The sequence below is a fragment of the Coenobita brevimanus genome, chromosome 52 (genome assembly GCF_032717465.1).
Source record: "Coenobita brevimanus isolate Jiangsu-jjx chromosome 52, ASM3271746v2, whole genome shotgun sequence".
Classification (NCBI taxonomy): Eukaryota; Metazoa; Arthropoda; class Malacostraca; order Decapoda; family Coenobitidae; genus Coenobita; species Coenobita brevimanus.
The window spans coordinates 39,130,899-39,149,043 of NC_137005.1; the positions used below are offsets into that span (position 1 = coordinate 39,130,899).

At 40.1% G+C, this 18,145-nt stretch overlaps 1 protein-coding gene across 2 annotated transcripts in view; it reads left to right on the forward strand.

Annotated features, from left to right (window-relative positions):
* The window catches only part of AdipoR (adiponectin receptor), a 44,980-nt gene extending 26,995 nt beyond the window's left edge, over positions 1-17,985 (forward strand). Inside the window, exons 6-8 of one of the 2 annotated variants that reach the window (XR_013897441.1) lie at positions 2,547-2,740; positions 10,118-17,673; positions 17,736-17,985. Coding sequence is in view for 1 of the 2 variants with exons in the window: in XM_080273010.1 (XP_080129136.1) it covers positions 2,547-2,740; positions 10,118-10,267 (344 nt within the window). In the remaining variant the exon portion in view is untranslated. Of the gene's footprint in view, positions 1-2,546; positions 2,741-10,117 lie in introns of both variants that reach the window. The other variant, XM_080273010.1, reaches the window with a different exon arrangement.
* Positions 17,986-18,145: the final 160 nt, after the last annotated feature.

An 18,145-nucleotide genomic window follows, 5' to 3' on the forward strand; every position in this document is an offset into this window, starting at 1 on the left:
TTTTCACAACCATCTAACCCCAGGTGTGCAATACAGTACTTTTTGTTGATGACTGTACAGTACTGTCTATTAACCTGAAAACTGCAATACTCATCATGAGCTGTTTTGATGAAGACTGTGACATACCTCCTGTGAGCTTTCCATGCGCACTTCTACATTTGTCCAGAACTTTTCTCTCACTCTTCTAGCACGATCTTGCGTTGGCGCATACACACACACAGTCGCCCACGTTTGTATTCCAGCTTTCAACTTTACCCACACAATCCTTGACCCAAGTGATCCATACTGTCTTATGCTCTTCTTCCATCTTTTACCCACAACTATACATACTCCTTCCTTTGCCCTCTCATTCTCACCTACTCCTGCACATATACCCCATCCATACTCCCATTCTCTCACACTTTCTCCTCTCCATTTTGTTTCAGTCATTCCCCATACATCCACTTTTGCACCCTCAAGCACCTGGACAATCTCTCTCTATTTCACCTCATCATTCGCTCCTCTTACATTCCACGTAGCCATTACCAAGTCCTTTGTCCGGTCCTGGGTCGTTATCGTTTGGTCAGTCCTTGTCCGAGGCTTCTTGTTTGTTTTTTTAGTTATTTGTTTTCCGGGGAGGGGCACTAACCCTCCGCCAACCCTTTTAGTTGCCTTTTACGACAAGCAGGGATACTGGGGGAGTATTCTTGAAAAACCCCCCTATCTATCTCCAAGATGTATGTTGCAGTTTATGGGTTAATGGACAAGTAAATGATGGTATGATATTATTCTTTTTGCCTCTTTAATCATCATTTGCTTCACACATAATTGACTCCACCTGTCATGTGTTCGTGAAGTGGATTAGAAGTGTGCGAATGAGTCTTCTGCCCACTTTATTGGGTGTGCTTTTGATATTTTGCTTTTGTGCTGTCTTTTACCTTGTTTTTTGCACCCTACCTTACCAGTCATAGACTGGAAGAAGATCAGGATGATGATGATTTATACCTCTTTCATAATTACAGTGAACTCTCACATTTGGCGAGTTTTTATTTGGCGAATTCACTTTTGGCGATGGGATGGGATTGTACGCAACACTTTAATTTGGCGACAGAAATTTCACATTTGGCGACTTGTTTATAATAAGAATATACTGTAACTGTATTCTATAATTTTGTCAATTAATTTCAACAGTTTTTTTTTATTATTCTGAATTAATTTCAAGAAAATTTGTATTGCGAAATTCAAGTCTCGTCTTCTCGACAACGAACAAGAAGATAAACTCACGCAGACTCCCAAGCAGCTGACAACGATGAAACTCTCACATATTGAATGACTTCCCATCTCCAAGAAGAAATAGAGACTGTTGTAGCCAGTGAGAGTGATTGTGTTCAGCTGGTACAGAAGATGAATGAAATATCATCTTTCTTCTTGAAGGAATACAATAAGAAAATAAATGAACAAGCACTCATCACTCGTTACCTGGGCCGACGACAGAGTGAAGATACTGCACCAGCTGAACTTTCCCTCGCCAGTGATCCTGGCCCAGTTGATGACAACATAGACATTGTAAGCATTCCAGATTACTTTGATTTTGAAGGATTTGGCTCAGATGAAGATCCACAGGAGGAAGGGACAAGAGAAGCTACAGGGAGTGAGGCTTCAGGGCCCATGTTAACAATGATTCTCAAAATGTTTCTTAATTCAATACTTAGCTTGTCATCTTCACTTAGCTGAGAAAAGAGCTTAAGAATATTTCACAAAGGACTTAAGGCATGTTGCCAGGTAAGGTTAAGTGAAATCTTGTGACAAAATACCCAAGTATGAAACACCTCACGTAGCAAAATTCACAGTACAAAATTATATGGTTTAAAAGCAATAACAGCCATAATACATAAGGAAAATATTAAAAGTTAAGTTTATTATTCTACTGACTCTCCTGTGATGAAATGTAATAAAATGTTATTTTCATTAATTATCTATTTTCCGATGTAGAAAAAGGTGCAGACGAATCCTCCCTCAATGCCTTGTATGCAAACAGTCACGCCAACTAAGGCATCCACACACCATACACCATGTGTACATCAAGCCCATTATTTTCTTTTCTTATGTGAATTATTCTGTTTTGTATTGTTTCTTAGCTAAAATAAATTAAACTGAAACTTGTTGTGTGTGTTTATCGTATGATTTACACCCAGTAATGTTATAATATAGGTGGAAATCAGTCCAGTGATGCATTCTCAGAACCAATTTATATTTTTCCCATTAGTTATTCAGTTCAGATTTGGCGAATTCCAGTTTGGCAAGTTTTTTTTTTTTTGCACCTATTACTCAACAAATGTGAGAGTTCACTGTAGTGGGACAACATTCCTTGTTTCTTTAATGTTCATATACCGTAAATATAAGTTACAGTTCACTTTTTTAGTAGTATGTCATTGCTGTATTTCATAGTTTACTTAATCTTTAGTGAAATTTACAACTTAGTCTCTTAGACTGTATGACAGCATTCTTTTAGTTTCATTGATGTTCATTTACATCTGGCATAATTTACAATCAAATTTCTTTTGTAGCGGTGTTCCTTACGTTTGGGCTGTCTGGCATCATCCCAGCGGTTCACTACACACTCATAGAAGGCTTTGATTATGCCATCACCCGGGCCTCCCTGGGCTGGCTGATTCTCATGGGGGCTCTGTATGTGGTCGGTGCACTGCTTTATGCTGTCAGGGTCCCAGAGAGGTTCTTCCCTGGCAAGTGTGATCTGTGGGTAAGTTATTCTTACATACTTGGTTTATTTTGCCATGTAGCAGTAATTTTATCATCACTTTCATGGCACTCTGTTATCTTGTTCTTGTTTTTTCTTTAAGGGAACAATTTGCAGGCCCCTGGCCTTTGGCTCCATCTTTCTTTCACTAAAAAAAAAAAAAAAAAAAAGTGCTGTCTTTGGGTAAGTTATTCTTCTGTACACAGTTTGTTTTGTCATGCAGCAGTAACTTTATAATCTCCTCTATAGCGAGTCAGTCTCTGGGGAAACCCCTCTTCCATGTAGTTTTCTCCCCCACCAGTAATTTCCCAGGCTCTTCTGTGATTGTTCTATCAGACTTTTTAACATTGTGATGCATGTAATGGTGGTAAACTTACAACCAACCCATGTGTGTTCCCTATATGTCACCATGTGGATAGGTTGAGGGTTAGTGCCTGTCCCTGGAAAACAACTAATTAAAAGGAAACAAAATGCCTTGGATTTACCATGACCTACAGGTGACAACCAAGGACCGGACAAAGGACATGTTGTGGATTTCAACTTGGAATGTAAAGGGCGCAAATGATGAAGTGAAAGAGAGAGAGAATGTTCAGGTGCTTGGGGATGCTAACGTGGACATCAGGTGGATTGACTGGAACCAGATGGAGGGATGGGAGTGTGAGAGAGTGGGAATATAGATTGAGTGTATGTGCAGGAATAGGTGAGAATGGGAGGGCAAAGGAGAGTTTATGTATTGTTGTGTGCAAGAGATGTAAGGAGAATATAAGAGAATACGGATCATTTGGTTCAAGGACTGTGTAGCTAAGATTGAAAGTGGGCATACAAGCATGGCCGTTTAAGTGTGAAGACTGTGAGAGCAGAGTGAAAGATGAGTTCTGGACAAATGTGGAAACATGCATTAGAAAATTTTTAAAGGAATGAGAGAGAGTTTTTGACTGGAGATATGAATGGAAAAGTAGAGAATATTAAGGTGGATGGAGTAATTGGTTAGTGGGGTGTGCTTGCAAAAGTGGATGAGAATGGTAATGCTCTAGTGGGCATTGGCACAGGGAGAGGATTGGTGATAGCCAATACCCTCTTTAGGCACAAAATGGTCCATAGGTATACCACAAGGCAAATGAATAGGGAGGATGGTAAGCTGAATGAATGGAAGATAATCATTGTTTATGTGTGTGTGTGTGGATGAGAGAATGAGAAGATCTGTGGTGGATGCGAGAGCATACACAGATTGGGGATATAGACTTTCTGACCACCACTTGATGGTCTTGAAAATCAGGGTACAAATTCAGTGGATAAATAGGACAGAAGGGCAGGAGGAAGCAGTCCGTACAAAGAGGGTAGGAAAGCTACAGGAGGATTGGGGGGGGGGGGGCAGAAAATAAGAGTGAAATGGAGGAGTGATTGGGTAAATATTTTTTGGAGCAGATGGGGGAGGTGCAAGGTGTGTGCAAAGTATTCACAAAAGAATTTTGTTCAGCACGTGAGGTGGTGTGTGGGGTGAAGAGAAGATGAAAGAGGGTGGAAGGAACAGCATGGTGGAATGAAAAGGTGAGACAAGCTGTGGCACAGCAACAGAAAGCATATAGTGAGTGGTTGGGAAGCAGAAGCATGGAGCAAGTTGAGAAATGCTATAGAAAGTTATATGTAGACGAAAAGAAGAGAGAGGTGAAGAGGTTAGTAAGACAGAGTAAGAAGAGAGTGGATGAGGAGTTTTGAAAGAATTTGAGTCTAAAGTGGAGGGAATGTAAGATAATGTTCTGGAAGGAGGTAAAGAGAGTTAGACAGGATGATAAAGAAGGTAGTAGGGTAGTGAAAGATAAAAATGACAAATTGCAAGTGGAGGTGGGAGAAAATGTGAACAGATAGAGAGAACACTTGTTAAATATAGAGAATTAAAGTAATGCGAGTATAAGTGGCTGGAGAATGGCTGGGAAGAGGAGAGAGATGAGAAGAATGAAGAGACCAGTAAAATGGAAGTAGGGGAAGCAATGAAGAAGTCAATATGGGGAAAACCACAGAAGGAGTGTGTGGTGAAATGCTGAAGCATGGAGGTGAGATATTAGTAGAATGGATATGGAAGATGGACAGATTGGCCTGGGAGGAACGTAGAATAGTGTAGGATTGGAAGTCAGGTATAATTATTCCCCTGTGCAATAGAAAATCTGCCTATGGGTGACTCTACACTGAGTGACAAGCCGAATGGTTTCCTGTACACCAGGAAACCATTTACTACGCTGGGTGGTAACCATATAACCAAATTATGGCACGTGGTGGTTTAGTGGGTAATTATGGGGCTCCAGTTGGATTGAGCTGGTGAAGGTTTATATCCAAGGGGTGGTTGGGGTTATTGCTCATGTAATGCCACTCAGGGATGAGTGAGGCTGGTCACTCTCATCTTTCAAGACCAACTTGCCTAGCCCTGGGCTCCTATGCACCTCATGGGGCAGCATAGGATTGGATGTTGTATGGATGGACAAAAGAAAAGGGGAAAAAGAAGTGAGTGGTATTCCTAGGGGCATTTGTCTTCTTAGTGTAATAGGAAAAGTATGTGGGAGGATGCTTGTTCGAGCTAATGAAATAAATAGTGGAATTAGTTGGGGAAGAACAATGAGGTTTCAGGATGAGAAGAGGTTGCATAGATCAGATATAAATCCTAAGGTGTGTAATGGAAAAGTTTCCAGAGAAGGGAAAAAAATTGTATGGAGCCTCCATGGATTTGGAGATAGCACATAACAGTGGATTGACAAGGTTTGTGGAAAATATTAAGAGTATATGGAGTACATGGGAAGATGATGAATGCCGTGAAGAATGTGCATGAGAGCGCTAGGGTTGCAGTGTGTTTGGATGGTGAACTAAGTGAATTTTTCTATTTGAATGTTTGATTGAAACAGGGATGTGTCGTGTCATTGTGGTTGTTTGTATATACTGTAGATGGAGTTAAGGTAGAGCAGTGATGATGGAATGACCCCTGTGAGAGAGGGTAGTGTTTGGAAATTTCCTGTTCTGTTGCTTGCAGATGATACTGTATTGTTAACTGAAGACAAAGGGGAACTGCAAGGATTAGTGAATGAGTTTGGGAGAGTTTGTAAGAAACAGACTCTAAAGGTGAACGTAGGGAAGAGTAAAGTCATTGTCTTCGAGAGAAATAAAGTTACTGAATGCACAATGAGACTAGATAGTGAGGAGATAAAAAACCTGAGTGCATTTAAGTACGTGGGTAGTGTGATGAGTAAGTATGGAAGTTTAGAGGATGAAGCACTTGATAGGGTGCAACAGGAGAGAATGATTGCAGGTTCATTGAAAGCAGTGATAAGAAATGGGGAGGTGAGATTGGAAGTAAAAAAAGTCAATGCATGTGTTAGAAATATAAAGCTGTATGGTAGTGAGACCTGGGCAGTAAAGGAAGAGGATATTCGCAGGCTCACACCTACGGAGGTGACAGTGATTAGGTGGATATGCAGTGCATGTGCCCTTGAGTATGAGGCCTAGGAGGTTAGGTATTTGATGGAAGAGTTTAAAGGAAAGATGGGACTGGAGTGTATTGGTGTTGTGATGATAAGAAGTAGTTTGAAAATGGTTTGGGCATGTGGAGAGGATAGAAGATGACATTTGGGTGCAGAACGTGCGAAGTGTTAATGTTCAGGGTAGGGTTGTGAGAGGCAGACGTAAAAGACCTGGAACAAGGTCATAGTGTGACCTCATGGATTGAGGGACAGAATAGGGAGGCTGCCAGAGATTGAGCAGCATGGAGAGCCACCATTAGGTGACCAAGACTGATGCATGCAAGCATGTTGGAGCCTTTATAAATGAAACGAAAGAATGAACAAAATGAACGTGATAGTAAGGTACTCCCCCCAATTATCCAACGTAATAGTTCCAAAGGCATGTCCAGGTAGTTGCAGTGTCTGGATAAAGAACAATATCTCCCCTGCTATACCCAGATCTTCTCTCTACCCAACCTCCAACCTATACCTGACCAATTCCCACCGTCACTAACTTAAGAGTTGCCATTGATCGCCAGTTAGTTCAATATGGAAGTCGGGCTACTCATGCAGAGACCACAGACATCGCATATCTTTAAAAATCTCTCCCGTGATATTTAATGATATACCATACGTAAGTTCTTTATGATATTATTCTTTAGTAGGTATTCTAATTTCCTAGTTATGCTTTAATGCGGTAAATGCAGGAAAACGTAACTATAGGAACCGTGAAAGCACACCGGGTGTGACAGCATTCATCACATATTTACAAGTCTCTAGGTGCACATTTTGTTTGAAACCCATATAATTTAGCTTTCTAAAAGAACAATGCTTCATCTCCAAAATGCTGAAGAAAATCTACAAAGTTTTTCATGAAAATTGTACAATACTTAAAGCTGAAATCGAGCAGAGACGAGACCATCGGCCGAAATCCGACGATGCCGAAGGCTCCAAAATACCGTACAAAAAGTCAAAACAACACGCCACTGCCCACAGCCTCGTTTCTCCCCTCCTCGCGTCCCTCCTTCATACCCTCCCGGCTCTCCCTTCTCTCTTGACTCATAAGCTTTCAGAGTATTCAACTACCATTGGTCGTATCAAAATTCCGCAAAATCCACGAGAAAGCCCATGAAATTTTGCATGTAGACATATGCTTGACTCTTGGAAGGTGCTGGCAAAATTTTGCACTAGTATGATGGGAAGTTACATGAAGGTAAGTTTTACTCCTGAATACTTTATTCTCGCAGCATTTCAGTAGTTTTACTTATCAGGTTTGTGTTTTCATTTGCCAATCGTATACTATAAACACCAGCGAAGATGATGGTATAACATTTATACCAATGTAACGAATTTCTGGTTGCATATTTGGCCATGGAATTTTTTTTTGAGCCCCGGGAGCAATCGCTTATCACAGATAACTGATTTTCAAACCGTCATTTCCCCCCCCCCCCCATTATTTTATGTGTAGCATTAATATGGATAATGCTATGTGTGTCTTGATGTCTCAGTATGGCAGAATGACTGGAAAACAGTGCCAGACTTACACCCACCACAAATTGACTAGGGACCTACACACACACCTGCTGTGGGGGAGGTGTCTGTCTTTGCTTTGTGTTTCCACTTCTGCCAAGTGAATTTTTTGGGCAAGAAGTAACTGGCAACTCCTCTGGTGTTGGCGGGAGGTGGTGAAACATTCAGCACATCAGTGCTTGCCCAGAAGCGAGAGTGGGAGTATATGTTCCCGTCGCTCCGAGCTTCCACCTCCCTCTTTTTTCATGTGCATTACTGTTTGCCCTGTTATTTTCCTAGAGTCGAGATGTCATGCCTGGAAAGTACTGCTCAAGGGATGAGAGGGTCTATTTCATTGCATGGAGGCAGGTTTAATGTCCCTATCAACATGATTTGTGAACATACTGGACACGCAAAGGCGACTGTCATGAAGATTCTTGCTGCAGCACGCGGCCTGCCACCTGATGTTGTACCAGAGCACAAGCATGGCGGTGGAAAGAAGAGGATGTCTTCCAGAGGTACAGATATGCATCTGAAGAGGGAAATAATCAAGAATCCTTGACTGACAGTAGCAGAATTGAAGAGAATGCATCCACAGCTGTTACAAGACGTCTCAATTTGAACTATCCAACACCGCTTGCAGAAGGAGCTGGGTTTGCCAAGCCGCACCACAGCCAAGAACTGCTTCTCACTGACTGCATGAAGAAGCAGTGCATTCAGTTTACCTCTACTTTCTTCCTGAGAACTTGATGATGAATGGTGGCTGGTACATTCAAGTTCTGAAAGATCAATTGTTTAACTTTTTTGCTATTCATGAGTGTGACTTTTTCGTGCACGATTCAGCTCCATGTCACAGGTCAAGATAGGTGACAAAATGGCTTCAGGATAATCGGATTGAGGTCCTCGACTGGCCTGGCAACAGTCTGGATCGAAATCCGATAGAAAACTGCTGGGCAGAGATGAAGAAAATCATGGCAGAGAAGAAGACACTCAATCTGGACAATCTTAAGACTGAACTGACAAATGTTTGGTGCAAAGAAATGTCCTTAAATTAGTTTAGAGATCTATGTGATTCCATGCCAAAACACATCCAACTGGTCCTGAAAAACAAGGGAAACATGATTTCATATTAATGAATGGCATTTCATGAACAAACATTTTCATTTACTATGATTTCTGTAATACCTTGTGGAGGGGGGGGGGTCCTAAATCAATTTTGCAGCAGCTGTAGGAGGTACTGTACATACAATAGTGTATAGGTCGGGTGTTTTTTGGTTTTCATTTTTTTTTTCCCTCAGTGTTTAGCATTAATATGGATAATCCTATGTATGTTTTGATTCTCAGTATGGTAGAATGACCAGAAAACAGTGCCAAAATTAGGAGGGGTACTGTACATACAGTAGGGTATAAGTCAGTTGTTATTTGGTTTTCATTTTTTTTTTTCATGGTTTTCTTGGTGTTTAGCATTACTTTGGATATTCCAGTGTGTGTTTTGATGTCTAAATATAGCAGATTGGCCTGAAAAAGTGCCAAAATTAGGAGGGATACTGTACATACAGTGGTGTATAGGCAGGGCGTATTTTGGTTTTCATTGTTTTTCTTGCATGGTGATCTTGGTGTTAAAAATTATTTTGCATAATCCTATGTATATTTTGATGTCAAAATATGGCAGAATGACCGGAAAATACTGCCAAAATAAGGAGGGGTACTGTGCGTACAGTAGTGTTTTGGTAGGGTGTTTTTAGTTGTCAGCGGTTTTCCTGGATGGTTTTCTTGGTGTTTAGCATTACTGTGGATATTCCTTTGTGTGTTTTGATGTCAAAATATGCTTGAATGGCTGGAAAACACTGCCAAATTAAGCATAGGCACTGTACAAATAGATTAGGTATAGGTTGGAGGTTGGGTATAGGTGGGGTGTGGGTATGGTAGGGGAATAGTGTTCAACTGTTCATTATCCTGATGTTGCCACTACCCGGACATGCCTTTGGCTCAATCATGTCCGGATAAATGAGGGATTACTGTGTGCATTTTACCCTAACTTGACCTAAAACTGCCATTTGTCCTTCTTCAGTACTAGGTTGTACCATGAGGCCGATACTGGAATTTTCTGCCAGTTAGGAAGAAGTGCTGTACCATTGAGATCTGTGAAATAAACTGCAAAAAGACAAAAATCTGGGCCACATTAGAGTAAAAGGATTATAGTTGTAACACACAGGATTTGAGATAGGCTTATCCTGTCCTGTCTGTGTATTTTCTTTATGTAGTCCAGTTTTGGAGACATGGTTCTTTGCTGGCACCACTTCCCCTTCCAAACTATTTTAGGTGTCTGTGCAAGTATTATGGAAGTTAATTTTTATTTACCAAGTGTTAATATGAATGTTGGTTACAGTTCCAGAGTCACCAGATCTTCCACATCTTGGTGATTGCGGCAGCCTTTGTGCATTACCATGGGATCTCTGAGATGGCCATGTACCGCCTCACGAATGGGGACTGCACTGCCCAAAACATCGCTTCCATCGAGGCTCAAGATCTCCTCTAGGACCCCCACCCTACACTGCAGCATTTTCATTCCCATTTTGGTTTCAAGCTGTTTGGTGATATAGGCAGTGTAATTTGCTTCTTGTGCTGCACTGGGCTTGTGTAAAGATCTTTGCCTGTTATTCTTGTTAATTGAGGAATCTCTCTAGTGCCTCTTCCTCATCAGTTTACTTCTGTTGTATGGTTTATTAATATATTCATGATTGTTGTTTATGTAATCCCTGTCGGCACAAAGGTATAAGTAACCTAAAAGAGAATGATCTATGTATCTATCTATCTATATATCTATCTGTTAAATGTGGAATCTGTCTTTCCATATTTATCTATCAGTCAGTCTACTTACCTCCCTCTTTTTTTTACATCAGTCTATGTTAAGATGCATATCTGTTGGTCTTAATTGATCTGTCTCATGAACCCTTCCTAACCCCATCTTTCCCTCATGTCCTTCAGTTCATTCTTGTTTCGTTTCCTCTTTTGATTTGGTCTTTATCCTCACTTCTTCCCCTCCCCAGTTTGCTCCTTCCCTCCCTCTCACTTCTCCCATTTCCATTCCTGTCTGTATCTCTCTGTTTATCTACAGTATATATCTGTCTATCTCTTCCTAAGGAAAAGGTGCTAGAGAGCCACCTAAGCTAATAAGAATACTGGCCCTAGTGTTGTCAAGGCAGCTGGTTGTTAGATATATCAAGGAAGAATTTGTGTTGAAAGAAAACTCACACTATTCTCCAAAATGAAAATTTATCTCTATGTGATGGTGCCTGATCACATAGTTCTGTAGCTATTTTGTGATTTGCAAGTTTTAAATGTACAGTGTTCAAATGATCAAAAAAAACAAAAAAACAAAAAAAAACATAGGCAAAGCTCATACAAGATGTTATTAGTAATTGAGGTGGTGGAAAGAGACTGCAGTGTGGAAAATCATTAGAACATTACGAGGCTTGTGATATTACTGTTGAAGAACATTAAGAGGCTTGTGATATGACCGCCGCAGGTTGAAAGATGTACCAGATTTACAAGCACACTTATGGTAAACTCCCTCTTGTAACTACAGTGTGTTTTCCCAGGAAGGGCAAGGACTGTAGTGGAGAATCTGTCTGTGTCCCCAGCTCTTCCTGCAAAAGCAGGTCTTAAGTTATGACAGGGAATTAATCATAAATATGTTTGAGAATCAGGGAGGCCTGCAAGATAATCACTCAATCATCTCATCGCTGTTTGGTTTTATAGAGATCACATTTTGTTATTGAAAACATTATAAAAATGGAAAAAATATTGAAGCTACACTTGCAACTTGTGGCAGGTGTATTTCTCTTTTTGTGGGGTAGGATGGATCTTTTTTTGCCTGCTTCAGATGATTCCAGATAATGTACAGTTGTTCCATGCCATGTGATACTAGAGTAATGGAGAGAGAGAGAGAGAGATGCCATTTTATCAAAGGGTCAGTATTTGTAAGACCCAGTACAGTAATAAAATTTGTACAATATTACAGATGTAATAGAAAAGGGCTGGTGGAGGCATTTCTTAAGACTCTCAGTTCCTAGGACTCACTTGCAGCCTATTAAACTCTTGTCTTAGCTTAATATGAGTGCTGGAGTTGTCCCAGCCATGAGAGAGTTAATGGTGACAATATTAAAGCTCTTAATCTCCTTGGACTAACTCTGTTGGAGTTGAGTACTAGAGTTGTCCTGACGATGAGAGGGTTGCAATATGGGCATCATGTAAGTGCCAGGACTGTATTGTTCTACCACATTGCAAGAATATGTAATAGGTTCTCTTTGCTACCAAATGTTTTTATTATTATTATTGCCTTGTATTATTATTATTATTGTTATTACTGTATTATCAGTTACTTTAATGAAGACCAGAGTGAAGCACAAACACAGTACCCTTGCTCTGATAATTGTATTATGACTTAAACTATCATTGTTAAGAAACATTTTATTTTCTGTTATTATTATTATTTTTTTCTCCCAGCACCTTATTTTGATGCTGAAGAGGGTTGCCTTCACATGGTGGCGTGGGTGGCTCCATTGCTGGTTATAAAAAACTCCCTCCTTCTCCTCCATATATGTCCTAACTCCCTGTCCCCCACCAATGTCCCTCATCTCCCCTCCCCAAATCCAGCCAACATCCCTCAACTCCATTCCTGTCACCCACCAATGTTCTTCAATTCCCTCCCTATCCCCCAAAAGGAGGACAGTGAACTGTAGAAGACTGGCAGCTTCAGCCTGCAGTTCATCTGGTTTGCATTTCAGGTACGGCCTTGTGCCAACAACAACATTATCATCATTCACTACATATATATTGTACTGAACAAGATTGAAGGTAGCTAAATGTTCTGTACAGTAACAAATCCTGGAAGACAGTACTTGATCCCTTCACTCCTCTGACATTTAAGTTTGTCTTTGGTTTGTCCAGATGATATCATTAAACTTAAGAAGGTCCTCAAGTGGTGAAGGAGCTTGATCATTGTTCAGTTTATCCCTTCCTGTTTTAGGAGTCATTCCAGGCTGAATAAAATGGTCTGTTGGTCTGATAAGATGAAAAATATGCCACCAGATGGAAGCAGTTAACCCACTGAACCTGGGGATCTTTTTCTTATTTGATTCTTGCTATATCCTGATGATTAATATTGAACTGGAGGGATTAGGTACCATCTTAGGTGTTGCAACCCTGATCAGAACCACCATGTACAAGAAACTATCCCTGCAGGGCTGTCCCATGCAGTAAGTGGTGATCCGTAATAGTAGACAGCACCTTGGTGCAGTGAGGTGCAAGCAAGAATGAAGAGGTTTTGTTCCCTGACAGATGCTGCATTTGCATTTACATGCAATTAATGGGCGTCATAGTAGGCTTCGCATCACCCTATTGCTGTACTATATTTGGTTATATAGTTACTACCCGGAGCAGGCTTGTCACTTAGTGTTGAGCTGCCTGATATGGAAAGAAGAGTGATAAAAAGTGGCAGGAAGGATGTGAGACAGGAAGTAAACCCCCTCAATAACAGAGGTCTTTCCTAAGTTGAATAATATTGTCTGGTAGCAGCAAGAAAAAATGAAAACTGTCATCTGGATTCCAAGAGTCAAAAAATGCTTACGAATCTGTGGTGTAGTTACCCATTGTAATACTTCATCAGTTTACCCCCTCCCTTTTTTTTTTTAAATACTAAAGTCAGTAATATCATTTGATCTATTATATAATGTATGAATCTGTAAAGGACGTTGGTAAAGCAAATTCATTTTCCGAGACTTTAAACCTCTTCACTCTGATGATGCATTTCTTACTGTATTTATTTATCCATTAGATGGTTTAACTCAGTTTATGAGAGACTGAGCTGGGGGTTAGATATAGCTATTGCCGACCCCTTCTCTTTAAAAACCCTCCCTTGAGAAGAATAAGTTTTCTGGAGATAAACATAAACTAGTATAATAAGTCACCAGATTGAAGGGGTTCTGAAGTCAACGAAGACAATGCTGATATTGACACTAGCTGCGTATTACAGTGTGTTGTGTTGGTGTGTTTGCTTGTGTGTGTGTTGGATCTTATTAAAGCTACTCAGTGATTGGTTTGCCTCAGCACTAGTCTCCCTCAACAGGATTTCCAACCCTTGTTATCAATGCTTAATGCAGTGTAAGTATTTCATGTGTACCTTTTTGCATATATGTGTGCTTAGTTTAGTTTTGTATGATAATTGCTGTTTGTATGGCAGGTTTAGAGCTGTATTTTATGCACATTCTGTATATAGGCTTATATTTATATACTGCATACAGATTACATTTACTGGTAGCTTTGTGAAAGCTGTATTAAATTATTTACTTGTCCTGTCATTTTATATGATTAAAAAGGTAATTAACCTCCAGTACTCAACACTTCCACTACCAGAAATCATCATTATTCTGGACTCTAACCACTGCACTTCAGTGATATATTTACAGTATTATTTTGTTTGTGCTACCTTCAGATAATTAAATTCACATTCGCCATGCCGAGGTTGTCATGTTGTTACAGATCTTTTTCATCATCATCCGGACCTCATTTCACACCCTAATGTAGGGTGAGGAGATTTTGGTAAATGCTGATTTTGGCACGTGGTTTAGCTTCTAGTCCCTAGAAGCTGTATAAAGTCTCAAATATGAGGATGGCATCATTTCTGTGTACATTATACTGTATATGTCTATGACTGTTTGTAGTGAAGGGATAATGATGGCAATATCTATCCCTTACTTTACAGAAGTCTCTCCTAAACTGACCAAAATTACCTGGTGATAGTAAGGATATATTAAACAGTACATCATTGGAAGGGGTTAAAGTGAGAGTCTGATTGAGAGCAGGACTGTCACTTCATGTATGCATCTCTACTGCTTAACATATGTAGAGTGGATTGATGGCTTCACAAACAGTAGGTGATGACAGTACTACCTCAGTTAATGTTTTGTACAGAGCATATCTTAGACCAGTCAGTATTTTTTCTTGGTAATGAGAAATCTAATGTCGCACCAAATGAGAAATGCAAAGTTTAGACAAGTTATGCATCAGTATTGTTCACAAGGTTTTCTGCATTCCCCTTTCCCCTTCATATATTGAGCAGCCTGAGATATTTAATCTAGCATACAGTATTATTATTATTATTTTTATATTATTATTATTATTACAGTACACCCAGTTATCCATTGTTGCAATATCTTGCTCAATGCAGTATCCAATGCAGCTATATTGGCTGTGTTAATATCCAGCTGCAACATCTGGCACCAAAATAGGATGTAACTGACAGTCCAATGCAATATCCGGCGTTGAGGCGTCTCAACGGGCTTGTAAGCAGTGGCCAACCGGCACCAGGGGAAATCCCAAAACTCGGGAGCCCATGAAAACTCTCACTACATGCTAGCCAATCAGAATCCGCCATGGGTGCACCTCACTTGGCATGCCAAGAATAGCTCTGCACCTTCATTCTCGCCCTTGGATGTCATCCAGTGAAGACCTACCTGTGTACTACACTCTTCAGACCACGTGGTCGCAAAACCCTGGTGCTGTTACTAACTCTTTCGCATCCTGTGTTCAAGGTAGTATTGCAAAGCTAATGGCCTGTCAGTAATCATGTCAGTGCTCTGTTATTGTACAAGTATTATGTGTGCTATACTGTTTACGAGTATACTGTATCATTACTGGATTGTTTTTATATGCTTAGTTCTCATCTTTACCATGAGTAAAAGTTTTTAGGGTAGAGGGTTGAGGCAGATTGAATCACAATATCTGGCTAAAAGTTGAATATTGCACCAGACATGCAATATCCATTGTTTCATATTATTCTAGGGTTGGCTGAATTACAAGGGATAATTGAGAGTTTACTGTATTATTGGAAGTACGTACTATTACCATTGATTATCCTGTGTTGATAAAATGACATGCATTGACATGTATAACTGCATGATTCTCAGTCTTCACAGCATACCATCAACATGCTACGTTTGATTTGAATATCATAATGCATTGAACACCTTATCTGTATAATATTGATACAGAATAATCCTTAGTGTTTTCTTCAGCAACACTGAGATACTTCAGTTCCACAGGTACAGCCAAGCTTCAAGTTTTGAGCAGTGTGGCAGCACTGTGTTTGTATTTGACTGGATAGACCTCTTTATGGGAGACATGCTGTAGAATCGAGGTAGCTAAGAAATTACTGAACAAATAAATGACTTGAAACCTGAAGCCAGCCTGTGAATGTAAAACTGAGGACAGGGGGCTGTGCTTACCTTTTAATACCTCAAGAGATTTATGCAAACTCCTTTTTTTTTACAGAAGGCATTTATACTGGGCATTATTTCACTGAAATCAAAGTCATGCAACACCTTGTTTATATTAATCATGTGACACAACTATATTAATGTGATGCTTGTAGAGTTTTGTAATAATTAGAATGGCTTTTCTCAAACAGTATGTGGAAGGGTTGTCAGCTGATTTTTATAGGGAATTGAACAATAATGATCAAACTGTCTGATGTTGGATTAACATTTCTTGTTAAGAACTCTGGAGTGCTGGAGGTTTTACTCTTGTGGTAATGTGTGGATGATTTGTTTGTTGAGGTAGACCAGTCACTTACCATTTGCTGTGTCAGATCATAAAATATTCTTATGTTTGATTAAACAAATGCCATTTTCCAACTGGTATGGGGACAAAACTTGAGTGAAAGATAATGTATGGTATATTGTGGTAGAACCAATACAGTGGCAACAGTTCAAGGTAACTTTTTGAATGGAATCAAGCCATTATAATGTTGCAAGTCATGTCACCCTAACATTTTTTTTGTCATTTGTTATTTAACCCATTGAGTTTTGGGATGTCCTTTTCATTTTATTCTTGCCTTACTGATGTATTTCAGCATAGGATAGACTTTTCAAGCTGGAGGGGTTAGATATCGCCTTAATAAGCCTCTGAAGATATGAGAGGCCTTTTCTAAGTTGAATAAAATTGTTTGTCAGAAAGAATAATAAACTAGAAAGGACATCACCCAGATTCAGATGGTTAAATCCATAATATTCCAGTACATTCATGGAAGAATGGAGGTGTTGCTTTAATTATTTCATGTGTGGTATGTTACTAGTAATTTGAAAATGTATAGTACTCCTTATCAGAAAGTACATATATGTATATTAAATGGATTTAATGCTTACTTGTTACAAACAGTATTAGTTCCTTTTGGTTACATGTATAGTGGAAGTAAATTGTCCCTCTTTTATGCTACTTAATTTTGGTCTTGCAGCATCATTTGAGACATTCTTTAGTAATGTGTTAAAGCATCAAAAGCACTGGTTTGTGTATAGTATAGCAAATGGAAGTTTGAGTGAGTTTTCAGTTTATATATTTCTTACCACTGTCAATTATTGAATCATTACAGTACTTTATTATACTGTATTGACAGAAAACAATTGCAACTGGAACACACTCATTGTTATTCTATGAAAATAGAGGAAATATATTATACATATTTAGATGGTGTATGAACAGTCCTTGAGCAAAAACATCTGTGCATGAGGACGATACAGTTATGTGGTAACACTGATATAGTTGGTCGACTGAAACTGAAACTGCCTGATTGTACAGTCATAAGAAAAAATATCGTTACCCCCAGGGATGTTCGATGCGAATCGAACGCTGGGCTATGTGGGCGGGTCCTTGCTGTTTGCCCCCCCCCCTCCCCCCGGTCTAGTGTTGCCATATCACAGTCCCATTACAAGAGTTGGAATAATGAGTAAGGATGAGCCAAGAGACGGTGAGGATGTGAAAGAGCCAGGTGAGGGTGGGTGTGATTGAGTCAGGTGAAGGTGTGACTGAGCAAAGTGACTGTAGTTGAGCCAGGTGAGGGTGTGGCTGAGCCAGGTGAGGGAAACGGTGAGCCAGGGGAGGGTATGGGTGAGCCAGGAAGGGTGTGAGGCAGCTAGGTGAGGGTGGGGGTGAGTCAGGTAAGGGTGTAGGTGAGCCAGATAAAAGTGAGTGTGAGAGTGACGGCAAACCAGGTACGGGTGAGGGTGAGCAAGGTGAGGCTGAATGTGAGTGGGTTAAGGCGCCCTAACCGGATGCAGCCAATGCGTGAGATTGCTGTGTTTGTTAGTTGTTACTCATATAATTCACTCATGGAGTTAGGTGTATGTATGTGAGAGGACTGCTGGACCTTGATAGCAGGCTGTGAAGCCTATGCCCGAGTCGGACACATTAAAAAAAAAAAAAAAAAAGTCACTCTTACTTTATGGACTACGCAGCTTAGTTTCGGGGTCCTACGCTCCTGATGGGGCAGTAAAGGACCGGATGATAGAGGTAGTATATACACAGACCATCTCTCTTTCCTACCTACTTCCTCCTGCCTTCTTTCCCCCCACACCCCACT